Below are 26,841 nucleotides of genomic sequence, written 5' to 3' on the forward strand. Positions count from 1 at the left end.
ACGGCTCCACCCCAAGCAGTAAAGAACTAATTGCCCATTAACGCCAAAAGGCCTACTGCTACTGTTGTTGCCGAGTTGATGATGAAAAAGCGGGGCTTCTCGTGAGATCTTGTTTGCCCCTGACTGGGTCCCGTCAAAAGCTCCTCTTCCAGAGACTAAGGCTCTTCTTTCTTTCCCCCCTCAATTACGCCAGGCTGACGTAATTGACCAGTTGCCCACAGAAATCCTTGTGGAGCTTCGCTCCATCTCGTTCCCCGCTCCATCTCTTTCGATCGCTCGCTACGTTCTTGTCACGTCCCCCCACCGGAGTTGACTTGGGTTAATGAATATCGTCATGGCGAGAGCTTCGTTTTGAGCGCGCGACACCTGCCAAGAGTTTCACCCTAGACTAAAGCCCAGGAAAAACCCAGCGAAGATCTTGCCTGCCCACAGCTTACCCGTGTTTCCAAATTTGACATCGGCTCGGGAAATTGAAGGGGGAGAGATGAGCAGACCCGCAGTTCCTCTGGAATCAGGCTTGTCGGGTCGCGGATCCTGCCTCATGGGCAGCCTTGTCGCCATCGGCGCCGCCACGGAGGTCAATTTTGAAGGGCAAGGGAGCAAAGTACCCTTGTTTTACCCTCGACGGGGAGACAAGCCCGCCACTCTCGCTTTGCCAGGCGTTCTCATTCTAGTGTTCTTGATCAGTGGTTGGGGGGGGGAGTGGTGTGATAAACGCGATAAAGGCCAAAACCTGAAAGCAAGGTGAGAGAGAAGTAATCCAGGAGGACAGCGAATTGCCCCCCTCCCTTATCTTGTCTTTCAGCTGCACTTCTCTGCCTTTCTCTCTCTAGGCTAGCGGAATATAAGCGGGGGGAGAGGAGGCGAGAAGCGATTCGTCCTCTTCAGCGGTGCAGTCGTCTTCGCGGGAAAGATGTTTCCGGAAACGGGGATGCTCTTCTCCTATCTCCCAGCTTTCCCTTCCGAGTTCCACGGCCACTTCCACCCCATGGAAGAGGAGCTCTTCTCCCGTCTTCAGGACAACTCCGGCCATCTCCTTCCCCTCGACAATGTCGCGGTTCCCTTCTCTCTCTCTTTTTCTCTTTTTGTCTCTTGTATCGTTTTTTCTCTTGGGGTTGAGGGAGAAGTTTACGGCAGCAGAGAAGCATGATGGCGTCGGAGTACGATCTTGGAGGAGGGGTGGAGCTGTTCAAGGCGCCGGAGGCCATCGAGGAGGATCCGACGGCGGAGATGGATCCGGTGGCGGCGGCGATGTGGATGATCTCCAACGGCGATCCCGTCGTTCCGCTGAGCACCTTCGAGGTGGAGCCGATCCAGAACGACCAGCTCCTGCTCGAGGCCTTCTACGACCCGCCGGCGGCGGCCTTGCCGGAGATTCCCGCCGCCGACGAGGGAATCAGGAAGAGCGTCAGCTCCGGCAGCTTGGAGTCCTCCACGCGGTACGCGAAAGCGCCGCCGAATCTCTCCGCCGTTGCCGGAATATTCCCCGGAGATTCCTTCGGCATTCGGAGGGCGTGCAGCGAGGGAGATCTCCACGTAAATATCCACGTAACAAAGTCAATCGTGGTTTCCGAGGCGAGAAAGATGCGAATTTTCCTAATTCTTTTTATATATCTGGATCTTCGGCAGAGGTACCGCGGCGGAGGGACGAGCTTCAGCGGCGGAGCTATCCATGTCATCTCATTCGACAGGATGCTGAGCATCGGAGAAGAGGCGAGGCAGCAGAAGCTATCGAGGTACAGGAAGAAGAGGACAAGGCGCAACTTTGGACGGAAAATCAAGGTAAGCGTTTTCTCGCTGGATACCCATTAAAGAGAGAAGGCGAGAGACACCGGGGATTGATCTCTCTCTCTCTTTCTCTTTCTCTTTCTCTGTGTTTCGCCATGGCAGTACGCATGCAGGAAAGCGCTCGCCGACAGCCAGCCACGAGTGAAGGGCCGGTTCGCCAAGACGGAGGACTCGGAGACGTCGCTTTCCAACCCGCCCACATCAAGCACATAAAATAATTGCTGCATCCGTGTACATTACTCCGGGGCTGGACATCTGTAGGCTTCTTAGAGAGAAATATTTGAGGAGAGAGCGAGAGAGAGAGAGTGAAAACCCCGTCTCCACCACCGCCGGCGCCGCCGTGTTGTTGTAAAAATCTCGAATAAAAAACCTTAAAATACCCGGAAATCGGATCTTCTCTCTTCGGTATCTTCTTCGTCTCCGGAGAGCTTCTCTCCGGTCTGTACAAGTCAACCCCTTGCCAAAACAGTGTTCTTCTTTCTCTTCCTTTCATCTCTCCCTCTCCACTACACCCTACGACGCGGAGCTGTGGCTTCTCTGTTTCTTTCGTAACCCATCGTCTGCTAAGTAGCAGACACCAGGATAACGTGACAGAGCTCAGAGGAGTGAGAGATAGAGAGAGGAACGAGAGCTCTCAGCCCATGCCATGTATGATAATCTTCTCCCATGAAGAACAGATAATGAATAACGCAAGTCTGATGGTAGTCATGATACTGTGACTGTTATTATAACCCGCGATTATACCAAGTGGAGCGGAGGTAGAAGAAGATGCGCAGAGAACCCCTGACAGAATCCAGAGTAAAAATGTAAGAAACATGGTAAAAGAGCGAGCAAAGAAGCATGTTATTAGTTTGATTCGCTCGATGGTTGGTCTGCCATCACAAGTGGTGGGGTCTTGGAAATGATCGTGGATGATCACCCGCTTTCTTGGATCGTCGTCCATCGCCGGGAATAAAAAAATATCGACATTTGTCTGAAGTAGATGTGCAGCGTAGATAGCGAGGGAATCATTTCGGAGGAGGGTAAACCAACAGACTGAAGAAGGTAAATAAGCAAATCGTTGTTCGTGCGTTTGGATGAGTAGTTTTTTTTTTACTGGAATATTGAAAAACTGCGAAGGTATTGTTCCGAGAGATGACCGAGACCGATTTGATGTAGGGTTCTATCTCGATTCCCACATTTTTATTCAGAGACCCGTATCGTATCTCGTAGAATCGGATCCCACTCATGTCCGAATACCGATGTCTGATCTAGAAACCGAAGTTTATAAATTTCGAAATGAAACAGTGTCCGCAACTAATGTTCTCTCTTTAAAACAAAAGGAAAACCGCAATTGAAAACAAGGAATCATAAAGGGAATATGCCGCAGTTCGTTCCAATTTTCGACAGAAACCATTGCCACAAGATTAAGAGGGAGGGTTTAAAACGGGGAGTCCGATCTGAGGAAGGCCGCTCCGCGTCTGATCATTTTTTAAGATTGAAAACGGAACACTGAAAGAGGAAGGTCACAAATCCATTAGAAAATCGCGCGCCGCGATCAACAGAGCCAATGGGGATCGTGATCGTGATCGTCATTTGTGAAGCTTGTATAATGAAACAGAAAAAATTGGAAAAATTGCTACCTTCAATCACTGACCTGACAATCAATCTCAAGAAACAATCGTGATTAGTGAAGCGTGTGTACGGTGGAACAGAAGAAGACAAACCCTACAAAGCCATGACCGATTGTCATTTAAGGCTATCAGACAAGATAAAAGCGACCTCCGTCCCTTCCTCCCAACCCGTTTCTTCCATTTCTAGAAGCAGATTAAAGATCCACTTCCTAAAAACCAATACGTAATTTCAAATATCAATCAACATAATATTTCCCGCATAATCTGAGTTTCAATCACTCGACAATTTCATATTCCCAAGTTCAACAGTAGCTGCCGAAGTGGCACGTGCCAACCTCGCCGGGGGGCCACTCACACGTGCGAATGAAGGAGAAGAAGCTCATTTTCTTCATTAAGCAGACTGAACGGCTCATTTGTACACGTTCATGATTGAGAAAAAGAGAGAGAGAGAGAAAGGGAGAGATAGAGAGAGAGAGAGAGAGAGAGAGAGACCCCGTCTTCTTCTTCATCCTCTGGTTGGTGCCCTCAATCGGAGTCGCTATCCAAGCATTCCATGCCCTTGAGACCCCTACGCTTCTACACCCAACAAGGAAGACAAGCATTGGAGATCAAAATACACGGCGGAGAGATCAATAATAACAATAATGATAATAATACTAAGAACGATCATGATGAGAAGAAGAAGAAGAAGAGTCTCGATACCTTCTTAGCCGATTTCTTCTCCCTCACTTCGTAGCGGCCCCTCGACAAATCCGATAACCACATCCCGGGGAACACGTACTGAAAGAACACAATCGTGGAATGAATATACGAATAATTAATGGGTATATTAAGAAAAAAAAATTGTACCTGGAGGGCTTTGTCCACGTTCTTGGCTCGCTTCTTGGGGCGCTGGGGGAGCTTGGCGCCCTTCATTGCCAAGAAATCGTCCTCCTTCTCCTTCCTCGACAAAGAGAGGTAGATCCGCGGCCACTCGAACAGATCCAAATTCAGCCGCTCCTTGGGCGGCGGCGGCGGCGGCGGCGCCGCCCCCCCCGCGTCGCGCTCCGGCGCGGCCACGTACCCCACCCCGTTGGCGGCAGCCGCCATCTTGCTCCCTTTAGGCGGAGATCTGGTCCCCAGGCGATCTTCCCCGCACCTGCTCTCTCCAGCGAGACAAGGCGCAAATTAAAAAGGGTAGAAAATCGAACGCAAGCCCTTTTCTCTAACCCATTTATTATTAAAGAAAAATCGCCTCTTTCCCGGTCGCGCGCTGCTAGAGAATAGAAATAGATAGACGGGTAGGGTAGAGATAGAGAGAAGGGTTAGGGTTTGAACCGGTGGTTGCTGTTGGCGGCGGAGTCGGCGGTTGCGCAGGATCTCAAGTTGGCGGCGGCTCTGCCGTTGAAGCAGGCGGCGGAGGGCCGTTTGTCGGCGGCGGCGGAGGGGGCGCGGCGGAGCAATTTGGGGGGCGGCCGCGGCTGAGAGGAGGAAGAAGAAGGGTCGTCGCCGGCGGGGCGGCTCTCCGCCCGCGGGCCGCGGGAGCGTTTGTTGTGCCCCCACTGGAGCACGATATCGCCACTTCTGCTGTGCCCGCAGCCATTATTGAGCTCCTGCGGGTTCAGATCTTCCCTCGCCGGCTTCTTCCCGTTGCTGAGGAGGAGGCCGTCTGGGCTCACCCTTTGGTATCTGTAACGCGCCGTTCGATCCGGATTAAACCCCCGATTGTTGCGAAGAATGGGTCGAAGAAATCGGGTTGAAGTCCAACAAGAAAACGCTTTTTTTTAGAGGATTGATCCGTGGATCGGAACACAACACAGATCACAAGATCCACGGCCGTCTGACTCCCTCGGTCGAAGCTCGATTCTTCGCCGGAGAAAGACAGGCATGCCCGCCGGAAATCTGAGAAAGAAAGAGGATGTCTTGGGAGAACGGAACAGTAACAGACGGAGATTTCCTGAGAAAGATACATGGCGGAAAGCGAGAGAGAGTCGGCAAGATCAAGAGCAGAAACGAGTCCCGCCCGAGTTGACAAGGATCAGGGATCAGCAGGAGAAGCAAAAGGACGAGATCGCCGGAAACCGGGTTAAGACACGGCGATTTCAACGACGGACGGGGGCGATCAAAGAAGAACCGATTCAAAACGCGGCGAAGAAGATCGAAATTTACCAGAAGGAGCGTACAAACCTCATCACGCCTGACATCCACAGGACTCGGGGAGCGCCGCACGCCACGATATCAGCGAGGAGACCACCCCGCACATCAATCCATCCCCGTCAGCGGCGCTGGAAGCAGAACGAGCAGAGAATGGGAGGGAGAGGGAGAAGAGAGGAGAGGGAATCCGGCGAGAGACGGAAGGAAGGAGAGGGGAGAAGTGCGAGCAGGGGGCGGGCAGCGAGGAATACACGACGGGGAGAGAGAGGGTTGAAACAGACCCACTATATAGCGGTTCTCCCTCGTGGCTTTTTTCCCACGATACCCCTCTCCCCTTGTGAGAAGAGCCGGAATCCCGGAAATACCCCTCGCAGCGGCAATCGAGGTGGCGCCGCCGTGGAAGACGGGCGGAGCAAGGGGAGATGACGAGCTCCACCGCCATCTTCAACCTCCGGCCTTGTTTCTAGGGTTCCATGGAGGAAGACGACTCCGCCCCGCTTGGATCTGCCCGTCGCTGCCCCATTTCTTCACCCCATCCGTTTGTTCGATCGGATTTGGGGGGGGGGGGGGGGGGGGAAAGTCCGCTGCTTTTCTCGCCAGCCACAGATTTTTATATATTTAAGATGAGTTTCCCCGATTTTTTAAATTGGGGGTTTTTCTATTTCGGATTCGAACCGCGGACTTGAAATCGGAAAATTAGCTGACCCGTTCATTGAATTAATGGGCCGCCCGAGGCCCGAAAAGTCGCCCGGCCCTCGATCGCATCGCCTTTTTCTTTTCTGCGAAGCCCCCATGGACCACGTAATTTATCGAAATACCCTTTCGCCACGGAATATTACGGAAACAGCCTGGAATCGGTTAAGGGGCGGGCCCCACAGAATACAAGCCCAGTAAAGTTCGTTGACCGTCAAAGCAAGAGGGCGTCGAGGAGGCGGCGGCCGTCCGGACCCTGGCCGTACCAGGACGACACGTAGTCGCCGTACCTCACAGGGCGGTAGCGCGGCGGCGATCCGCCGGAGAGCAGCGGCGCTGCCGGCGAGATCTCCGCGCTCTTCGCCGGATCGTGGAAGGCGGCGACGGAGATCCGCGGCCGATCGGCGTTCACCACCGCGCGATGCACGCCGCTCCGGTACTCCCCGTTGGTGATGATCTGCGGCCCCCAATTCAATCAGCCGATCTGATCCGAGAAGAGCAAATCACAAGCCCTAGATCTACTACCTCGGTCTGATCGGCGAGGAGGACGACGATCGCGCCGGCGAGAGGCGCCACCAGGACCCAATTCCCGTCGCGGAGGACCTGGAGGCCGGGGACGTCGTCCTGGAGGAGGAGAGTGAGGGCGCCCATGTCGGAGTGGGGCTGCAGGCCGAGGGCGAGCTCCGGCTGCGGGCAGGGCGGGTAGTAGCTGACGGTCACGTTCTGGTGCAATCGTCCGATCGCCGACTCGAGGAAGCTCGGCGCGAGCCCCACGCACTCCGACAGAATCCCGAGAAGCTTCCTCGCGAGCGCCGCCGCGGCGTCGGCGTAGGCCGCCACCGCCGCCCTGTAACCGGCGAGGTCCGGCCACCGGCTAGGGTTCCGGCGGGCCAAAGGGAGCGTGTGGTGGTTGAAGTAGTCGCGCCAGTCGAGCACCGCGTCGTCGGCGGAGAGCAGGCGGCTGCCGTAGCCTTCCGACGCGACGGAGTTCGGATCGCAAGAGAACCGCCGCCGCTCCGCCGCCGTTCGCCCGAAGAACGCCTCCCCCGCGGCGACCACCCGATCGATCACGTCAACCGGGACGCCGTGGTTGACGACTTGGAACGCGCCCCACTCCCTGCAGGCCCTCTTCAGCGCCTCCCTCACCTCCCCCGACCGCGCCGGGTCGAAGAAGAAGAGATCCACCACAGGGATCCGCCGTCCATCGCCGCCGATCGACGGCCGAGATCTCTCCGGCTGCACGTATTTCTCGGGCACCCTCTCCAGCCCCGCCTCGGCGAAGCTCTGCACGCTCATCGCCTCCCCCATAAGAGAGAGAGAGTTTCGAGACGAACGAAGAAATCGCGACCCTCAAATCATACACCCCATAAGGTTATATCATCATCTAGCTCGAGGATCTGATCCAACGGCCGGGGAACGGCCACGAAGGCCCGCCCGCCCCCCTACGGACGCGCGTCTTGGAAAAACTCCGCGGGTATGGTAGCCGGGCAGTATTTCTTCGCCACGAACTTGTACTGCAACGGAGGACGGAAAACGGGATTAGATTAGACGGACGGAACGGGACGGGTAACGAAGAGCAGCGTTGTGACTAAAAGAAGACCTTATGCTGGCTGTACTTGTCCCGGATCGCCGGCAAGCCGGCGGAGCCGCCGCCGTTGACCAGCCGATGGAGATCCTTGGCGCAGACGCACAGATCGGACGGCCCGTACTGCGTGTAATGCCTAAGCGTCGCGTTCTGCGCGGTTTAATGGACGGTCAGGATCAACGGGTTCGGACGTTGACTTTGAGAAGAGGGAGCCGGTCAACGTTGGGGAAGGGCGTTACCCAGGGTCTCTTCGACGGCGAGAGTATGAACTTAGCCAGGAAAATCGCCGAGGCGGCAATCAACGATGGCGAATAGCAGAGGAAACTGTACTCGAGAAGCGATAGCTCGGCAACGTAGTTTGCGAGGAACTCCAGATGCAACGGCGAAACCTGCAATAAATACAGCAAAGTTTGAGACGCGAATTCGCACATCCTGGCATGGAAATTGACGAGAAATACTCGCCTCATCCGAATGCTGAGCAGCCCTGATGAATCGCCTGTTTAATTTCAAGTAAAAATTAAAAAAACAAGCCCCGGAATGCGTTCAAGGTTACGGGTAAGTATTAAATTACCTTAAAAAACATTTTACCGTGGGCGACGTCATTTCAAATTTCAAAAATCTCAAGACCGTGGCCTCCATCTCCAGCACCTAAAAGCACAACTCGTCAATAATTATTCTTAAAATAAACAGAATAATTGAATGATGAGAAACACCCACCTCCTCCTTCACGTAGGTATTGTCAGTAATGTAGCAAAACTCTTCCACCTGCGGGGCGCAGATTTCCTCGTACTTTCTGGGTATTTAAAAAAAAATTACACCCGGTTTAACCCATTTTCTACCACAACAGAAGAAGGAAAAAAAATATATCTTTCTTGAAGTTAATTCACTTACGCGGCTATAAGCATGCAGGCGACGCCAAGCAACTGCAACTGATGCCTGTTCATCTCATTCCCAGAAAGATAGCGGTCTATGTAGTTGACGGTCAGGTACAGCGTGTCTGGTACAAGCCTGTACTCTTCGGAAACCTAAACGGAAAAGCCCATCAACAGGGTTGATTAAAAAAAAAAAAAAAAGAATTTTTTTTTGGTTTGCATGGGAAGAGGAAATACCTCTACGAGCCAATCAACTAAAATAGCACGCATGCTGGGATTTATATCTTTCTGAAGCGTCTCCATGAAATCAGTCGACGGCCTTCTTTTCGTCTGCGTGGTTCCCACAATAAAATAACCAAAAGAAATATTAATAATCAAGCGACTTTTGATGCGACTGTTGTTTATTGCGGCCAAGGGATCAGTCAGGCATTTACTGATTTCTAGTTCTTAATAAGAAAACCTACGTCGATTTCGCACGCTTTCTTATATAAGATAAATGAAACTCTAACATCGTTCTTTAACAGACGAATGGAGAGCTCACCTCGGCGACGCGTAGATGGTGGTAAATGTCGCTAGCTAACGATGCGCAGAGCAGTGGATTGCTGTTATCGTCGTCAACATCAACAAAATCAAGCGTTTCAATCCCTAACAGAACATCCATCTTCCATTTGCGACCTGAAGAAAACTTGAGATACGTTAGAAAAAAATCAATTATAACATATTTCTTAAATTTTAAGGACTTTAGCAAATGTATTTGAGAGAAATTCGCCGAAATCTGACCATCTGAAATCTCGGAGAGGTTACTGTTTTCTGGCCTTCGTCTCTCTATACAATCTACGTTGTCAAGGTACTCAATCTCTGGACTCTTCAAAGAATCGGAGATTGAGATACTTTCGTCCATCGAAAGTGAACATCCAGCCGATCGACTAGGAGACACCACGCTTGTACATGGAACAAGAAGTGGAAGACTGGCGGAAGCTTGAGTAACTAGAGGATTTCCTCTCTCTGCGAGCGTTTCGCGTCTCTGAAGATCAGAAGTAGGGCCATTGGGTGGCAGAGACGGAGCACGAGAATTTTTCTGATGATTAGAAGCGGTTGTGATAGGTCTTGATGCTAAAGCCCCCTCTGCATTTGAGGCTAATCCTTTCTGCCCAGATACATCGATAAAAGAATGTTTGAACAATGAGAATTAATGAACATTCACTGCCCATTAACATGCTGCAAAACACAAGCTCAAATTGTATAAAATTTTCCCGAATAAACTTCGTTATTATCAGAAAGACGTCTCCTGAATTCCTCCAACTTTGAAAAATGAATAGAGGGGGACTATTATTCGTCGTTCAACCATCAGCTAGAAGAGAACAGGTCGCCAAGGAAGAAAAACTTCATGGTATGCAAGATGGCGATGAGAGAATAACAAATTCGAGGCACAGAAGATCAAGATCCGACTCGTAAGCGTGACAAAAACCATCAAAGAAAGGTTACGACTTACCAACATCTAACAATGCGACGATTAATCAAACCCATGGGCAGACGAGAAAAATCGTGAGACAATGAGAAAGAGCCAGCCAATTATTTCACCTTCGGGAAAGACGGCCGAGCAGAATTTCCCCGCACGTTATTTTGGTTCGTCAGGTTCCTGAGCGCTGCCCGCTTCTTCGCCTGCTGCTGCAAAGTAAGCGCAATCTTGCCGGCGTTCTCAGCGGCGGGTCTCTTCGCCAAAGAAGTCGACGCCGACGAACCGAACGATGAGCGCCTAGAAACGCCAGCCATCGCTGCCTACGCGGCTTCAACAACAAATCAACTCTTGAATCCTATGTGGGTTCGGGAAAGGGTCAACGATACCCTAGTTGCGAACTTCGACGGAGATTTTAACGAAAACAGTCTGTTCTTCCGCCGTCGCCGGACGAACGACTTCCGGCGATCTTCCTTCCCCGTCTGCTTGATCTTGAAACGAATAAAATCGAACGAGCAAAAGAAAACGAAATTGAATCTCGCGAAGATCAACGTCTCTGGTCGGGAGCGCCGACGACTCCGGCCTTCTTTTTGAACTAGTCCGCTAAGAATCGCTCTTGAGAGGGAGCGTGGGAGATTTGAATCTCGCGGAATCCGGACCGTCCGTTTTAGATCGGGCGGTGATCCGATTTTGATATCCTCTGAATCGGGTCACCTCCCTGTTCAGGGGAAACGAAGAGATGCGGTGACCGCTAGTCTTTCGAATTCAAAACTTCAAAGTTCAAACTCGTCGCTAGGGACAGATCCGGAACCCACGTGGCAGATCCGATAAGGACAACGCATTTAATGGGCGACAGAGAAATCAATAAAACGAAGAGGTAAGCGTGATTTTATTTATTTTCCCGTGACCCGGCCCAGCGGCTTAGAAAGAGAGAGAGGGAGAAAAAAAAAAAAGAAGGTTTTGATATTTGACAACCAAAAAAAAAAACGTTATCCACGGTGGGCATCCAGCTAGGCATCGGAGACGTCTTATCTTCTCTCCCCCTCTCTCTCTCTCCTCATCTATTTTTCCTTTTGTTTTTCTCTTTTTTTTCTTTTTTACTTTGTGCCGTTACAAGGACTGGGCCTTTTCAACAGCCAAAAAAAAAAAGGAAAAACGAAAGCAATATAAGATGAGGACGAAGACTGGCATGTGGCGGTCAGCGCCCGTTGACTCGTCCCAAACTCCGGCTCTTCCCCGTTCATCGCCTGACCTCCTGGGAAGCCCAAAAAAAGGCAAACCTTCCAAGAACACCAGAATATACCCACATCCACTCCGGTCAACGCCAAGGTCCAGGTCAATGCTGCCCCCCGCCTCGACCAAGGTCAATAGCCTCGACCCCCTTGATCAGCGGCGCCACCTCGCTCGCCACCTTCTCTGGGCCGTCGGTCAACTTGACCTGCCGGGGACGGAGACAGGCATCAGAATGAGTTGACGCGATTTTGGCAATGACCGGGGGTCTTTCAAGGACCGGATGCCCACCGTCAACGTTTCGAGATGCGGCAGCACGTTGACTTTGACCCGTCTGCTTCGTATCGCCTTCTGGCGGTTGTCGTAGAAGCCAAAGTCGTCCAGGATAGACGTCTTGGTGGCAAAGGCCTTGAAGATGTTCAGGATCTCCACACCTTGTGAAAACTTAACCTGCAGTAATCAAGAGATGACCGAGTCGGTCAGTCACGTGATATAACCCATCGAGCCTCAAGTCAACTCTTTATCTTAACAGTCGCCGAACCTCTTGGGTGTCTCTACTGTTGGTTACAGGCTTGTTGTCGTTGTTCTCGAGGATAATGTGGCGGAATTGGGCGTTCGGCACGTCCTTGATTATATGCCATGTAACGGGGAAGAACCCGTTCCACTTGTCTTGCTGCCAAAACTCCATGTTCTTGTTGAAGTTGACCCGCCCCGTCATCTCGGCCACCCCGCAGAACTGCCCGCTCGCATTGACCTTAGAACAGAACAACAATGATAACAATCAGGATTGTTCAAGACAACAGCCTACCCATTTAATTTAAAGAAAAAAATGTAGAGCCATTGCTATTGACTACAACTTTTAGCACGGTGGTAGGCGCTTGAATCTTAACATGGTATCAGAGGCCCAGTTTAAGATTCAAACTGTAGGTACAGCGCATTACACCTTTGCGCCGGGGTTTGAGGGGTGATGTTTAATAGGAAAAGCAAAGCCATTTCTATTAGCTACTGATTTTAGCACTGTGGTAGGCACCTGATCATTAACAAAGATAATATTATTAATAATGATGATGATGATGATGAGAATAAAGCATACCGAGAACAACAAGAAGACGGGGCACTTGGACCCCTTCTCCTCCATCTTGCTCTGGGCCGTCTGAAATGCGCTGTCCAGCCTCTGGTTTCCATTGGGAGTGCTGGCCCAGACGTTGTACTTGATGCTCTTATGAATGTCGTCCTCGCTGTATGACTTGATGACAAAGAACATCGCGTGCTCGTACTTGGTCGGAAAACTATCCAGATTATAATCCTCGCGCCTGATGACCACATCTTGAGAGATGGACTGGCCGTCATGGTCTTCAGACCCTGTTCTTGGACCCCGATTCTGCTCGTTAAGGACGTCAACATCACCGCCGATCTTGTTCCTTGCCTTTGATCCGCCATCTTTGACACCAAATCCTTGGTTTTCATGACTCGCCTTGTTCGCTGGCTTTGGAGTTTGTCCATGAAGAATAGCGCTTGGAGAGTGCACAGATTTTGGAGGCAGTGGGAGTTTGGTGGGAGAGTAAGCCGGAGAAAGACAGGCTCTGGCAGGTGATAGATGAGAATCTCCAAGAACAGAGGAGTAAGTTCCATCACCATAGATGTATGACGGATCCCAAGAGTACCCGGGAAGGAGTTCTGGTCCGTAAGCAACGGGGGAAAGCGCTGGTTGTGGAAACATGGGACCAGTGAAATAACCTTGTTGCCCGTGGTATTGACTGTCTGCGCTTAGATAAGCGCCAGGGTAGTATGGACTGTAAGTATTATAACCAGTCTGGAGCCCAGGAACGTAGTACAGTACTGGTGCATTATCTGATGTGAAGGCCTGAAAGCAAAGGAAGATAATCAACGAATTTCTCAATCACAGAAATATATAATTCGGATGTTAAACAACTTGGTGTGCATATTTGAGTTGCTCAGTGATGGTGGTGGAAAACATGGGTTAACTTGAAAATTAATGAAAATATAAACGGTTAATAATTGTTCAGTTGTTCTGTACAAGGAAGTGGAAAGGAAAAAACTGGAGAAGATATTACTGACATTCTGCTGGGCATCCGGGCTCTCGCTTCCCCCATGAGAGCTGAGGTCATCCCGCTCAGAGAACGAGACTTTACATGAAACGAAAGAAAGAAGGATCATTAAGCAGCGAAACTAAACCAAGGCCCAGATTACATTGAAATCAATTTAAACAAAATGTTGATCGGCAGGAGAGATATGAAATAAACCTGGGTAATAGTAACCATAATAGTTAACGGGGTAGTATGACAGCGACTCCTGATCTATGTCGTTTTCCTTCAGAGAGCCAGTCCCATTCCCGGGAGAAACGAAAGACGTGGCATACGAGAAATTCCCATCCTTGGACGAATCCTGGATTACAAAAACCCAAAAAAGAGCAAGGAAATTTCGTCAGAATTCGTTAACCGCGTTCCTTCGAAATAAATGCAAAAAAACAATATTTCAAAAAAAAATTCAGACTTGCTTCTGGTCCATAGAAATACACGATTAAAGAGTGACTCATCTTCAGAGATGTTACCTTGAATTGTGTGGAAGGTGCTTTAGTGTTCAACTTCTTCTTCGCGTCCACAGTGTCTATAATTATTGGTCAAGTCAGACAAATGTCGCGAAAATACGTACGTCATAGTGAATTCATCTCTCAAAATTTCCAGCCACAGATAATTAAGGAAAAAAGTGACGAGGAAAGAAGATAAACCAATAAAACCCCAGTCCGTAAAACTGAGATAGGAGAATCCTTTCAAAACGATCAAAGAGTTCGAGAGGCCGAAAAATCTAATCAAAAAAAGCGAGCAAGGTAGCCGGTCAACTACCAACTATGATATAACATTCGCTGCAAACAACGGTAATTCCTCCACAAGGCTCGATAATTACCATAATGCGCAGTTTTCTAAAACCCATAAAAAAGTGTTCTTACTATCACCTAGGATTACCACGATGAGAAATTACCGAGCAAGATTCATTCTGGGCAGCATAAGATAGCATTCCTAGTTCTCTCCACCGATGGATAAAAAAATCACAAAGGAGAATTGAAAAAATTCAGACCCAGCAACAAAATGACCGCACAAACCGATAAATGATTACAGGGAACGAATTAAAACCCGTCAGGAAGGATACGTTTCTGGGGCTTCGATTCAGTGGCCATAAGATCACACCAGTGCTCTCCGCAGAAGAACCCTATGAGCGAAATCTCCTTCTCCAGTGCGCGAGCTCGAGCCAAACCCTCACCACCGGCGCAAACGCCGAGACCTTTCTACAGAAGAAGCTTGGCAGAGGCTGAGAAACAACGCGCTAGAAATCGACGCCGGGGCTCTCCCGGCGCCCGGACGGGACGAAGAAGACGATCGGAGACGATCGGAGAGAGCGAAATGAAGCGGGAACGATCGACGCGCACAACGAAGAAGCAAAATCGACCCCCGGGAAATAAGACGTTGCGACGGGCGTGGGAAAAAATAAAGTCAATTAGGCGAACGGACGGTCATCAGACGTCCCAGCTGACCGACGACCCGATCGGACGGTCAAACTCCGCCCGAGCTCGTTGGCACGTCGAGACCGTCTTCAAGACGCCAAATAAAAATCATAAAATCCCGCGGTCCGCTGTCTCGCGGGAGCGCTCTTAACGGGCCGCGGCCAAACCAAGCCAACCGACTCAGGACTCGTAGCCCCGGCCCGCTTAAAAAATCCGCAGGCACAGCTTACCCCACCACCGGCATTGTGGTGACGGAGCCTCGGCCACGTGGACAATCTTTAGCCAGTGAGTGGCGGCGAGGCCGCCAGCTCAGCACGCCACGTCATCCATGACGACATTGGACGCCCCTTTCTATGTTCCTGCGGCACAGGGTACCGCGGGTGGGGACCACCACGTCTATTAGAACCTTAGCGGCGAAGGCTCATGGGCCGGGGAGTGCTGGGCCCACCAAGTCCCCATCAAGCGGCCACGTCAGTGACGTCCACAAGATTGGACGAAAACCGGGACGGAAATTCTTCCCGAGACAAACGGACGGGACGATTTTCACTATAGTCGGACGAAAAAAACCGTTCTGACGGTTGAGATCTCACCAGGTGGCATCGCGTAATCAATTCCTTGACATTTTGCATCGAAGTCCCTGCTTTGGGTCACGTGCTCATTCTGACGCCCCCCAAAAGTAATTGTAAATATGTCCCTCTGCTTTCTCGCTCCTTAACATTTCCCTAAAAAACTTGGAAAAAGTATAGTAAAATTTTAAAACGTGATTTTTTTTTGTCCGAGATGAGGGACGAGACGGTTTTTCTCCAGGGGGACGAAAGTGGCAAAGACGATTTTTTTCTTCAATGGACGAATCCCTGGACGGGCCAGTTCGTAGGAAGTTGAAATATACAGACGTCGGACAGGACGATCTTCGTCGCGTCCGGTCCATCGTCGACGTCCCGGACGATCGTGAACTATACACGTCACTACACTTTGGCCCATTTGTCCGAATCCAACGGCCCAATAAGAGCTCGCGGGCCCGGTCGTATCGGGTCGGGTCAGATCGGGTTGATCGGGGGAGGAGAGATGACAGGGTGGATTGGGTGGCACGTCAAGTTGTTTAGGATGCTGAGAGGGCCAACATAACCAAACCTCTTTCCTGGAGCTCGTTTTAGGAAGACAGTTGGCGGCGACGGCTTATATTGCACCAGAGGGTAGAGAGAGAAACCCGCGCACAACTGCAGGAGCGAGTCCAGGAGCTTCACACAAGGAAGGTAACCTTCCCTCTCCTCCCTTTCTCTCTCTATCTCTCTCTATCTCTCTCTATCTCTCTCTATCTCTATCTCTATCTATCTCTTCTGTTTGTGTTCTTTAGAGTTGAGTTTGGCGCAGAGAGTAGATAGAGAGAAAGAGAGAAGATGGGCTACTGGAAATCGAAGGTGATCCCCACTATCAAGAAGGTGTTCGAGAAGGGAAGCGCCAAGAAGGCGGCCGCGGCGGAGGCCACCAAGACCTTTGAAGACTCCAAGGTGGGTTTTTTCTTTTCTTTTCTTTCTTTCTTTCTTTCTCTTGATGAACTCATTTATACGTCGGCTCTGCAGGAGGGGATTGGCAAGGAGTTTGAGGAGAAGAAGGCGGAGCTCGGCCCCAAGCTTCTTGAGATCTATGGCGCCTCCTCTCCCGAGATTAAGGTCTTCATCTCCTGTCTATCTCTCTCTCTATCTCTCTCTCTCTCAATCTCTCATGTTCTTCGTGGGGGTCGTGCAGACGCTGGTGAAGGAGAGGAAGGAGACGGGGCTGAAGAAGCAAGCGGGCGGCGTTAACAAGTTTCTGGAGGAGCTCGTCAAGATCGGTGAGATTCGTTTCAGTATGAGATTTTTTTTAGCGATTTCGCACGCGAACTCATGTTTTAAAATAATTTTCGATGGTGGTGCGTTGCGACATGCAGAATTCCCAGGGGCGAAGACTGTCTCCGAGATCTCCTCGAAGTTCGGACCTGCCCTCGTTCCGGGGCCAGTCTTCTTCTTGTTTGAGAAAGTCGCGGCCTTCGTCCCCGCCGAGGAGGCGGCGCCGCCGGCGCCAGCGGCGGAAGGCACGAGCAAAGACAAGGAAGCGGAGGTCGCCGCCCCGGAAGAGAAGAAGATAGAGGCCCCCCCCGCCGAGGAGAAGAAGGCGGAGGCAGAGACTTCTGCCGCTCCTGAAGCTCCTGTTATCAAGGAGGACAAACCGCCGACGGTCGTCGAAGTTCCGCCGCCCGCCGCCGAAGCTCCGCCGCCGGCCGCCGAAGCTCCGCCGCCGGCCGCCGAAGCTCCGCCGGCGGCGGCCGAGCCGGAGAAGACGACGGCGGCGGCGGAGCCTCCCAAGGCTTGAAAGGCCGCAGCAAGTATCAAGCACAACGTGTTCGTGGGTTCCTCAGAATTCTTTCGTTCTCCTCCCCCAGTCAAAAAAAGATATGTATTTATGACGTCGCCGTCGTGTTCTTTCATTGGTTTCGCTCCCTCTCCGCTTGCCCCGTCTGTAATGAATGGATTGTACAATACCAACCCCCCATCTTTGGAATTGCAATGTAAATCATGAATCGGAAGAAGAAGATGTTGCCTCTCGAACAACCCAGTGAAAAATTACTGCATTCAATTTAAGCCCAGGGCCCATTACTGCCCTCCCACACATGGCCTCCAATGCCAAGCGCCATCTGTCCCCATCCCGCGCACAGTACAAGACAACCTGCCTCTCTGCAATTATTCACTCTCTCTCTCTCTCTCTCTATTTCTCTATCTGTGTCTCTCTCCGATGCGCTGTAACGAGTCTTGGATCTTCCTTGGGATAATGACGAGGGGCGAAAGATGGATCTTTCTCTGTTTAAGGCGCGAACATTCGTCTGGGTTCATTATATCGTGGAAGCAATTCCGGCTCGTTACAGTCATCCTTCCGTCTCCCACTGCTTCATCTATTTAATGAGGGGGCCGATGATGATTTTAATTCCGACATTGACCCATGAAAATATGAGAAGAGTGGCGCTTCGGAGTGCTCAAAACTACGTGAGAAAGACGGCGCCAAGTTGCACGTCGGAAGCGACAAAGCGTGGCGCGCCGTTTTTATCGCGTCGTGGAGCCACGCTGTCCTTCCAGAGCGACGCGGAGGGGCCAGCTGGCGCGTGTCAGTCAGTGCCAGGTCAAACAAATGCCAGGGAATCTAGGTTGATCACCGCCGTCGTCGCCGAGTGCTCCGCCGCCGGTACCCGGCGGGGCACGATAATATCCTCTGCTTTGATCGTCTTGCGCGCCGGATTATCTAGTTTGATCCGGGGATAATAACTTAAACAGTGGTTATCCTGTTTAAAACGACACGGTCCTCTTCTTTCGTCGTCCTACGCGCTGGATTATCTACTTTAATCGGGAGTATAACGTAATAACTTTGGAACCGCTTAGGAAACGGTGGTTATCTTGTTGAAAGCGCTAACATAGGATACTGTCCTCTTCTTTCGTCGTCTTACAAGCCAGATTATTTAGTTTATTCCGGGGAATAGCCCATAATGACGATGAAAGCCCGGCTGAAAGAGTGGTTATCCAGTTTAAGGCGCAAACATACCATAGTAATGTCCTCCTCTTTGGTCGTCTTATGTGCCGGATTATTTAGTTTAATCTGGGGATTAGCCCAAAATAACTTTGTTCTTTGAAAGCGCGTTGGAAACAGTGATTATCCTGTGGCCCCCCGAGCGAGAAAGAGGATGTTGATTGTAGCGTGGTTACCTTGTTTAGGGCGCAAACATACGATACTGTCCTTTTCTTTGGTCGTCTTAAGTCCAGGATTATCTGGTTTAATCCGGGGATTAGCCCAAAATAACTTTGAAAGCGCGTAGAAGACTGTGGTTATCCTGTGGCCCGCCGAGAGAGAGAGAGAGAGAGAGAGAGGAGGTTGAGTGCAGGCAAGAACTTTCTAGGAGAGGATTTGAGCAAATCCCATCACGGATCCTTGCTGGTCAACTCTATTTTCCTACGTAAGAGTTGACTTAACGTAGAAAGTCAATCCAAAGGATAATTACTACAATGAAGGTAAAGGATTAGGACGAACCCGGGAAGAAATCGGTTCGCCCCTTCGACTCGTCGATCTTATCTTCTCCTTCTGATGTCGCTCGGCTGAACTTCTCAATCCGACGATCCCGATGTTTACAGGTATATATTTTTTATAAACAGTCTTTATTTAGGTCGATTCAAGCCGAGCAACGTAGGATAGGTATGGTGACACGTTTACGCAACAGATATTTGCCAAAATCATAGTTTAGTTACATCGATTCAAGTCGAGACAAGTAGGTCTGATGGCGTTTATGCCACAAATATTTGACAAAATCATACTTTAGTAACATCGATTGAAGTCAAGACAAGTAGGGGTATGATGACACGTATATAGTTTAGAGATTTGCTCAATTCTTCTCCTAGAAGTTTCTCGGCAAAATATACTATATACTAAAGATGCGATACAGGAAATCCGATACTGTTCAGACACGAAAGTATGATAAAACGTATAAGATACAAACAGTAACGTATTTCAAATCAGATGTCACGTGGGACCAACGCTGATATTTTCACTTCCACTTCTGATGGGAAAATATTTTGCTTTCGGTAATAACTGTAACAAGAAGACTGAACATTTTGGTTAGAGGCCTCAACAAGTTATTGACGGCTTTATTGTCGTTTTTTCAGAGCCCTTTATCGCAACACTGTGATAAGAATACTGTAATATGAAGCGTGGAAGAAGGCGTGGCGGAGCTACAGCTTGGACAGAACGGCCTTGAGATGGGGTTGAAGGCTGTTCAACGCAGTGGCCATCTGAACAACGTACGATAATCTGCAATCTGCCGCCTCAAACACCCTTGTGATCTCCTTCACCTGCAAGTTCAGTGTCCACTTTAATCAAAACTGACGAGCTATTTACGCTTAAAGAGGAAGAAATTGTGACATTGTTTAGAAAAAGCTGCTAGGAAAGGAACTAGAACACTTGGACTAGAGAGTTACTAGATTTCATTGCGATGGTGATGGAAAATTTCAAATATGAAGTATAAATCCTGATGACTCTGGGGACTTTCCACGTCGGTATTCTCATCCGGGAAGTTATGAATTTTTGCCATCAACAGCTTTTATCCCAGCGCTGGAATAAGTTGGGTTCAGCAGCCAAAAAGTCTCCAGGGTCTGCTTCAAAAGAAGCGTTGCTCGAGCTGGCGAGCTCCCCTCTGAATCAGAATCAATGGTAGTGTTCGGGGATTCCATCTGATGGAAAATCTTTGATTGCATCGACGATCATTGATACAACTATTGTGGGGATTATCAAGATCCATTGGAAAAGAACAAGATCCAGCCCGTCTGATTGATCGACTGATTAATCAGATCAACTTTTTGATCGATGGATCACATGGCACCGGTGATCAAAGGTGATCCAATTCAATGATGATCAGATCGCAAGAGACTAATCCAAAGAAATCAAGTAGAAGAAGAAGAAAAGAAGGGAATACAGAGAACGATAGTGAGAAAGAGGGGAGAAAGATAGACTGTATTCTTTGAAAGTATAATCTCACGCCTATTCATCCCCTCTTGATGGGCCCAGCAATCAAAGTAGAGAGAAGGTGACCTTGTAATAATCTACAAATTAAAGGCTACTCGACTAGCCCCAAAAAAGCAAAATTATGTGTTCAAGGATCGCATGTAGAAGTTTGCCGTGGGACAAAATCCCGAATTTGAGCAACTACACAATGGTGACTGAAATATATGGCAACGTTATGTCCATGACAAGAGTAAGGAGTTGGATACCGGTGAAATTGATTTCATTCAGTGAGAGCCAATCAGCCTTGGAATAGTTCTACAGATTAAAGGCTATTCGACAAGCAAAAAGAAAACGAAATTATGTATTCAAGGATTGCATGTACAAGTTTGCCATGGGACTAAATCCATAATTTAAGCTGCGACAAAATCAGATCCTGAATATTAAATATACACTGGTCTAAAATCACATGATTCGTCAGGTGAATGAAAAAGGGGAGACCAGCAGGATGTACATAAGCAAAGAAGATACAGAGGCTGGCGGAGCGGATGTTGCCAATGAGAAGAGGTTCCAACAAGATGGACGTCGCCGGGGGACTATGATGGGTGGACTTTGTCACTCAAGACATTAATAACCAAAATAGTTTTTTTCTGCCCTCTTAAGAAAAAGAGGGTTACAACATCTAAGGGAAATTCTGGAAATGGCAAAAAGGACTAAAATGCCCTTAGTGGGCTTAGGAGACGAGGGAGACCATATCAGACAGCAAGTCAGTAGTAATATTGCAAAAGAGGAACTCCATCAACTCCTATAGAAGATAGAAAGATGCAAGATTCATTCCAGATTTATCTCCGTAGCTGGGCCAGGTGGGCAAGTGGCATTTTTTAACACTACCTCAAGGTTAAGTATTAGATGCAGCGTAAGAGTGTTTAGAGAAAATCAATGAAAAAAATTACTGTTTTCAAAAAATCTGAAGAGAAATACCTTCGAGGCATTGCCAATAAGCTCACTCTTTAAATTTATGGTCTTCTTCTCCGCATCATAAGTACCTTTCTGTAGAATAATGGTTCAGAATGCTATACCACGAACATATTACAAATGACAGATCGAGAAAGTCAAGCATAGGGTTAGCTGAATTTTTTATCAGTCAGCAGAAGCAAAATGAAAACCAACATCGCACCTAAATTAAGAAAATTAAATTCATTAAAACCTCTAGACTAGTATAAAATAGATGCCTTTGTGCAACTATGTATAACAAGGTGAAAATGTAAAATACCAAAATGTAGTCTCAATTTCCAAAAGCACGCCTCAAGGAACAACCCCACCTAGTTTCGTTGCCTTCATCTGAACGACCCAGGCCTAGATCTGGAGGGGAAATGGAGGAGAATTCTCTAATGGAAGTGTTGGCAAGCGTGCACTTTTGAACAAATGATCCGTGCACTTTTGAACAAAGATTCTTATGACTTTTGCATAAGAATCTTCAATCTTCGCTGAACAAATGATCCCTGCAGTGTGAACCCCCTCCGTTGCTTTCATCTGAACGACCCAGGCCTAGATCTGGAGGGGAAATGGAGGAGAATTCTCTAATGGAAGTGTTGGCAAGCGTGCACTTTTGAACAAATGATCCGTGCACTTTTGAACAAAGATTCTTATGCACTTTTGCATAAGAATCTTCAATCTTCGCTGAACAAATGATCCCTGCAGTGTGAACCCCCTCCGTTGCTTTCATCTGAACGACCCAGGCCTAGATCTGGGGGGGAAATGGAGGAGAATTCTCTAATGGAAGTGTTGGCAAGCGTGCACTTTTGAACAAATGATCCGTGCACTTTTGAACAAAGATTCTTATGCACTTTTGCATAAGAATCTTCAATCTTCGCTGAACAAATGATCCATGCAGTGTGAACCCCCTCCGTTGCTTTCATCTGAACGACCCAGGCCTAGATCTGGGGGGGAAATGGAGGAGAATTCTCTAATGGAAGTGTTGGCAAGCGTGCACTTTTGAACAAATGATCCGTGCACTTTTGAACAAAGATTCTTATGCACTTTTGCATAAGAATCTTCAATCTTCGCTGAACAAATGATCCCTGCAGTGTGAACCCCCTCCGTTGCTTTCATCTGAACGACCCAGGCCTAGATCTGGGGGGGAAATGGAGGAGAATTCTCTAATGGAAGTGTTGGCAAGCGTGCACTTTTGAACAAATGATCCGTGCACTTTTGAACAAAGATTCTTATGCATTTTTGCATAAGAATCTTCAATCTTCGCTGAACAAATGATCCCTGCAGTGTGAACCCCCTCCGTTGCGGTCGCCCTGCCATCAGAATTTATAGAACCTGTGAGCTATCTCCAGGACTTAGCCGAAGAGAATACTCTGAATGCTCTCCGTGCTGCCCTACAGCCCAAAGTTCAGATCGAAGTCAACCAATCCCATCTGTAGGCCATGAATGGCCTCATCAACTGCACCTTTGAAGCGGAGGCAATCTTAAATGAAATTGACAACCCTTTGCCTACACAGACCTTGCTGCACTTGGGAGCAAGAAACCCCACTCCCAGGTGCGCATCCACCGTTATCCCAGTGTCTGAACCTTATAGAAGAGGAATTTATTGCATTCAAATCCCAAGGGCTCTGTTATCAGTGCAACGAGCAGTTTACACCAAGGGATTGTAGTTGTAAGGAGCTCCATATTTAAATAGTGATGCCAGGTGAGGAGAAGCAAAACAGGGATGTCATGGACACATCTATGACAACCAACATATCATAAGATCACTAGGACAAACTGAGGACAAGCTGGAGTAATGATGCAATCTCCATCATATCTTAAGATCACTAGGGGCATTTTTTAACATTTATTCCTATCCCATTTGACCCTTTTAAAGATGTAGCCTTCCTCTTTGGAGGCAGGAAGGAACTATTTGGTCTTTGATATCTTGCATCGACAAAAATACTACTCATCATAGACAGCTGATGACAGTAACCCTGTCAGATCTCTCCCTTTTGGTGTCATACACTCCTCCTGGTTCCACGTCATTGAGTCTTGCCGACATCCATCTCATCGGTTTCTGATACGACTCCCTCTTCTCTATGAAATCAATACAAACAACAATGCAAGAATCCTTACGTACCAGTATTTATTGTCTACTCGATACCTCTTCTCCCCCTTGGATGTAGAATCCTCTCTGGAATGGATCAATACCGGAGAGGTCCCTCCCGCACACCTCCGACCGAATGCAGTCGTGACTCTCAGAAGATACCTCCCGCCAATCTGCTCCACGCCAGTAGATGTCTCCCGCTCTCTCAAGTAGAATAACCAACGATGCCCCCTCCCTTCTCTCCCTTCTAATTTATATTCTTTATTCAAAATACCAACTTTCCCGCCAAATTACCTGGCGGTTATTCCTGCTGCCAGCCCATGTCCTCGATCAAGCTGGGTGATTCCTTTGTTATTGTTTCCTTTTCCCTTCCTCTTACTTTCCTCTTTACTCTTCTTCATATATTTCAATGCCGGTATCGTAACATTTTCCCTCCTACCCCCTTCATGATACAAACCACGCCGCTGTTATCACTCTCAACGTCTCTAAGTGACATTCTTAAAATGGCACAATTCTTCAGTGAATCTGCCACACCACTGCTTCGTAATGCAAACTCCAGGCCTATGAGTCCAAGCAGAATAAGGACGAGGGTGATGAAGTGTCTTCAAACAAAATACCTTAAAAATTAAAATGTACGGAAAATTAAGCCAATTACTGTATTGCGGGCACAAACGTTTCCCAAAAATATTTTCACAATCCTTCAGTGTCGGCTCATACAGAGAAAAGAAAAATTAGGAGGACAATGGTTAATCAAAAAACAAATAGAATCCGGAAACTTATCAATTCTAATAAATTGTAGACGCTGAACCGTTTTCATGATTCTAATTCTACGAATTCTTTTTCTAAAACTACAAAAGAACAGAGCATAACCTGGAGCCTATCCAGTGAGCTTCCACTTATTATCCACAAATGCTCTTTAAATTGAATCTACATCACATACCGCAAAAAATTCTCTGCTACGCCGCAGTAGTTTTCAAGCCAAAGGATTGGGACGCCGAAAATACACTTCCCTCGCATTCTAACTCTCCTGAAGCCCTAGGTTTGGGAATCGACCAACAATCTACGCAAGGTTAAATCATTCTCCGTTGCCGAGAAGATTCTAGAAACGAAAGACGTGACATCGCGGGAGATGGCTTCCAACGTGCAATTTCTTTTGCAATTAAACAACGAGCTCTAGATGACGGTGAGAGGACAAATTCAGCGCCAATGCGGACGACGGATGATCCAATACCTGGACTTCAACAATCCCCGAGCTTTGAGCCACCACAACCTCGACAGATCCATCGGGCTTCAGCCTCCAGTATCCACTTTCACTATGCATGGGCTCTCCAGTATCAACTCTCCAAGTCCTCTGCTTGTAGGCGATGACCGGCTGTTTTACACCATCAAAAACCCAACATGATTTCCTATTGCGCGCCCCCCAACTATGTCAATCTCAAAAGCGCTCACCTTGCCAGAATGGGTGAACTCAATTTCCTCCCCATATCTGAACGACCGTATGGTCGGGAAGAACCCCTCTCCTTCTCCACGCCACCTCCCCAGCAAGAAGAACAGCGGAGCCACCGAAGATTGCACGGGCAAATTTTGACTCCTCCCTTCACCCTTTTCCTCCATGATCATCTCTCTCCCATTCTCTACTCGTATTTATACACGTATCTATTTCTCTGGTCTGTACCCACTTCGCGAGAAGACAAAAAAATCATCTTTTTCTACTATTCACAACAACCCAGATCGGAAACCGACTGTCAGCCTCTCCGGGTCATACTCCCAGTAGAAACCCTTTAGAAAATAGCTACCAATTATAAACCCCTCGCTTCTGCTCGTCGCCTTCACTCCTAAACACGCCGTCCCTTCCTCCTTTCCCTCATACACCAAGTTCTCGGGAAAAGGACTTAGCCGCGCGCCGCCCTTGAACTCTATCGCCATGCTCGGGAAGCTCTCCGGCTCGTAGTCCTCTTCGGCAAAGCACAGCCCTCCGTCTTCCTCCCACGCCGGCGAACCCTGTCCGCGAAAGTACCGTACGTAGCGCGACACAACCCCGGCGTACGCCTCCCCGGCGAGGTACGTCAACGCCGTCCCCGTATCCAGGCTCACCCCTCCCTCGTTCTTATCCTGGTCCATCGCCCAAACCCACTCCGGCACGGGGACCCGCTCCCCGCCCACGAACAAGCCGACGACGTCGACGAAGAAGGAGCTCGCCGGGCGCACCCCGCCGGTGAGGAGCGCGACGTACTGCATCTCGTCTCTGGTGGCGATGAATCTGCCGGCCTCGCCGAAGCGAACGAACCCGCCGTCGCCGTCTCTGGGCACGTAGTGAGCCATGGCGGCTCCTCCGAGCTGCGACCCGACGAAGCTGGCGAAGGACTGCGGCTCGGGCGAGAGGCCGAGGACGCCGTTGACGGTCTCGACCTCGTCCTTGACCAGCGAGCCGCAGCCGAGTTTGAAGTTCTTGAAGCGAGCCTCTTGTCCGTCGTCCGAGGTCAAGGTCACCGTGTCGGTTATCCAGAAGCCGCGGACCACCGTACCGTCGGCGTAGGCGGCGGTGAAGGGGCAGAGCTCGTCGGGGGAGGAGCAGGCTTCCGCGTTGGGGCAGTCGGGAGAGGAGCAGTGAACGGTGGAGAAGGTGGAGGAAGCGGCGGTGTTGTAATGGCCGGAGATGGCTTGGGTTTGGGTGAAGTTATCGCAGAAAATCCAAGTTTCGGAGCTGCCGGTGTCGGGGAGGAGGAGAACGGTCTGGGGCGGATCGCCGAGTCGTAAGGCGGCGTTGCCCATGGAGGAATCGTCGCCGGAGATGAGGAGCTCGAACGCGCGGCTTGGAGATTGGAGAAAGGCTAGAGACGAGGAGGAGGATAGGAGGAGGAGGAGGGAGAGAAGTTGCCGCGCGGAGGTGAAGGGGATTGGGGAGAGCGCCATGGGCGGGGGAGGAGGAAGAAGAAGAAGGTGAGGGTGGGCGTGCGGTTGTGGAGGTTGAGAATGACGCGAGCGTGAAGCTTCTGCATTTGCTGCCGTCTACGTGCGTTGTGGACGGCCTGCGTGAGCCAAGCTGGGCTTGTTCTTCGGCGGAGCGAGTCCTCGGCACCATGAGCGAGTCTCGCTCTCTTTCTCTCTCTCTCCCTCTCCCTCTCTGATTTTCTCTCTCTCTCTCTCTCTCTCTCTCTCTCTCTCTCTCTCTCTCTCTCTCTCTCTCTCTCTCTCTCTCTCTCTCTCTCTCTCTCTCTCTCTCTCTCTCTCTCTCTCTCTCTCTCTCTCTCTCTCTCTCTCTCTCTCCCTCCCTCCCTCCCGCTCTCTCTTTCTCTGTCTCTCTCCCTCTCTCTCGACTCTCGCTCGCTCTCTTTCTCTCTCTCTCTCCCTCCCT

The 26,841-nt window shown here is 49.6% G+C and overlaps 8 protein-coding genes across 12 annotated transcripts; 2 read left to right on the forward strand and 6 right to left on the reverse strand.

Moving 5' to 3' along the window:
* Window positions 1–211: 211 nt before the first annotated feature.
* Window positions 212–2,280, forward strand: LOC144703094 (uncharacterized). 4 transcript variants are annotated; one of them, XM_078575178.1, is made up of 4 exons: window positions 212–1,051; window positions 1,138–1,536; window positions 1,630–1,782; window positions 1,891–2,280. In XM_078575178.1, the coding sequence occupies exons 1-4, from the start codon at window positions 914–916 to the stop codon at window positions 1,999–2,001; spliced, it is 801 nt and encodes a 266-aa protein (XP_078431304.1). In that variant the 5' UTR covers window positions 212–913; the 3' UTR covers window positions 2,002–2,280. The 4 variants fall into 4 exon arrangements, with proteins under 4 accessions (XP_078431304.1, XP_078431303.1, XP_078431302.1 ...); XM_078575177.1 differs by having other exon boundaries at window positions 213–1,057; window positions 1,141–1,536; XM_078575176.1 differs by having other exon boundaries at window positions 214–1,057.
* A 1,485-nt stretch (window positions 2,281–3,765) lies between these two features.
* LOC144703095 (uncharacterized) lies at window positions 3,766–6,091 on the reverse strand. Its single transcript, XM_078575180.1, has 5 exons — window positions 5,568–6,091; window positions 4,719–5,069; window positions 4,251–4,539; window positions 4,104–4,181; window positions 3,766–3,977 (listed from the first exon to the last, which is right to left on the reverse strand). Exons 1-5 carry the CDS (start codon window positions 5,582–5,584, stop codon window positions 3,927–3,929), a joined length of 786 nt encoding a protein of 261 aa, XP_078431306.1. The 5' UTR covers window positions 5,585–6,091; the 3' UTR covers window positions 3,766–3,926.
* Window positions 6,092–6,339: 248 nt separating this feature from the next.
* Window positions 6,340–7,670, reverse strand: LOC144703093 (2-oxoglutarate (2OG) and Fe(II)-dependent oxygenase superfamily protein). Its single transcript, XM_078575175.1, has 2 exons — window positions 6,753–7,670; window positions 6,340–6,684 (listed from the first exon to the last, which is right to left on the reverse strand). Exons 1-2 carry the CDS (start codon window positions 7,533–7,535, stop codon window positions 6,442–6,444), a joined length of 1,026 nt encoding a protein of 341 aa, XP_078431301.1. The 5' UTR covers window positions 7,536–7,670; the 3' UTR covers window positions 6,340–6,441.
* On the reverse strand, window positions 7,549–10,735 carry CYCA1;1 (Cyclin A1;1). Its single transcript, XM_078575174.1, has 12 exons — window positions 10,530–10,735; window positions 10,266–10,463; window positions 9,465–9,831; window positions 9,226–9,359; window positions 8,922–9,014; window positions 8,704–8,837; window positions 8,530–8,605; window positions 8,384–8,460; window positions 8,275–8,308; window positions 8,052–8,201; window positions 7,828–7,962; window positions 7,549–7,741 (listed from the first exon to the last, which is right to left on the reverse strand). Exons 2-12 carry the CDS (start codon window positions 10,455–10,457, stop codon window positions 7,670–7,672), a joined length of 1,464 nt encoding a protein of 487 aa, XP_078431300.1. The 5' UTR covers window positions 10,458–10,463; window positions 10,530–10,735; the 3' UTR covers window positions 7,549–7,669.
* A 270-nt stretch (window positions 10,736–11,005) lies between these two features.
* On the reverse strand, window positions 11,006–14,893 carry ECT8 (evolutionarily conserved C-terminal region 8). Its single transcript, XM_078575172.1, has 8 exons — window positions 14,539–14,893; window positions 13,943–13,998; window positions 13,635–13,776; window positions 13,450–13,517; window positions 12,464–13,234; window positions 11,912–12,124; window positions 11,662–11,820; window positions 11,006–11,578 (listed from the first exon to the last, which is right to left on the reverse strand). The coding sequence occupies exons 1-8, from the start codon at window positions 14,564–14,566 to the stop codon at window positions 11,477–11,479; spliced, it is 1,539 nt and encodes a 512-aa protein (XP_078431298.1). The 5' UTR covers window positions 14,567–14,893; the 3' UTR covers window positions 11,006–11,476.
* A 1,094-nt stretch (window positions 14,894–15,987) lies between these two features.
* Window positions 15,988–17,478, forward strand: LOC144703098 (plasma membrane-associated cation-binding protein 1-like). Of its 2 annotated transcripts, none has more exons than XM_078575187.1 (5): window positions 15,988–16,143; window positions 16,262–16,398; window positions 16,471–16,560; window positions 16,637–16,721; window positions 16,818–17,478. In XM_078575187.1, exons 2-5 carry the CDS (start codon window positions 16,288–16,290, stop codon window positions 17,237–17,239), a joined length of 708 nt encoding a protein of 235 aa, XP_078431313.1. In that variant the 5' UTR covers window positions 15,988–16,143; window positions 16,262–16,287; the 3' UTR covers window positions 17,240–17,478. The 2 variants fall into 2 exon arrangements, with proteins under 2 accessions (XP_078431313.1, XP_078431314.1); XM_078575188.1 differs by having other exon boundaries at window positions 16,023–16,143; window positions 16,245–16,398.
* A 1,932-nt stretch (window positions 17,479–19,410) lies between these two features.
* Window positions 19,411–25,123, reverse strand: LOC144703196 (nitrobindin heme-binding domain protein). The gene is made up of 4 exons (XM_078575309.1): window positions 24,936–25,123; window positions 24,718–24,858; window positions 21,383–21,451; window positions 19,411–19,755 (listed from the first exon to the last, which is right to left on the reverse strand). Exons 1-4 carry the CDS (start codon window positions 25,104–25,106, stop codon window positions 19,636–19,638), a joined length of 501 nt encoding a protein of 166 aa, XP_078431435.1. The 5' UTR covers window positions 25,107–25,123; the 3' UTR covers window positions 19,411–19,635.
* A 79-nt stretch (window positions 25,124–25,202) lies between these two features.
* LOC144703195 (aspartic proteinase NANA, chloroplast-like) lies at window positions 25,203–26,585 on the reverse strand. Its single transcript, XM_078575307.1, has one exon. The coding sequence runs from the start codon at window positions 26,397–26,399 to the stop codon at window positions 25,203–25,205; it is 1,197 nt and encodes a 398-aa protein (XP_078431433.1). The 5' UTR covers window positions 26,400–26,585.
* Between the last annotated feature and the right edge of the window lie 256 nt (window positions 26,586–26,841).

The sequence above is a fragment of the Wolffia australiana genome, chromosome 5 (genome assembly GCF_029677425.1).
Source record: "Wolffia australiana isolate 7733 chromosome 5, ASM2967742v1".
NCBI lineage: Eukaryota > Viridiplantae > Streptophyta > Magnoliopsida > Alismatales > Araceae > Wolffia > Wolffia australiana.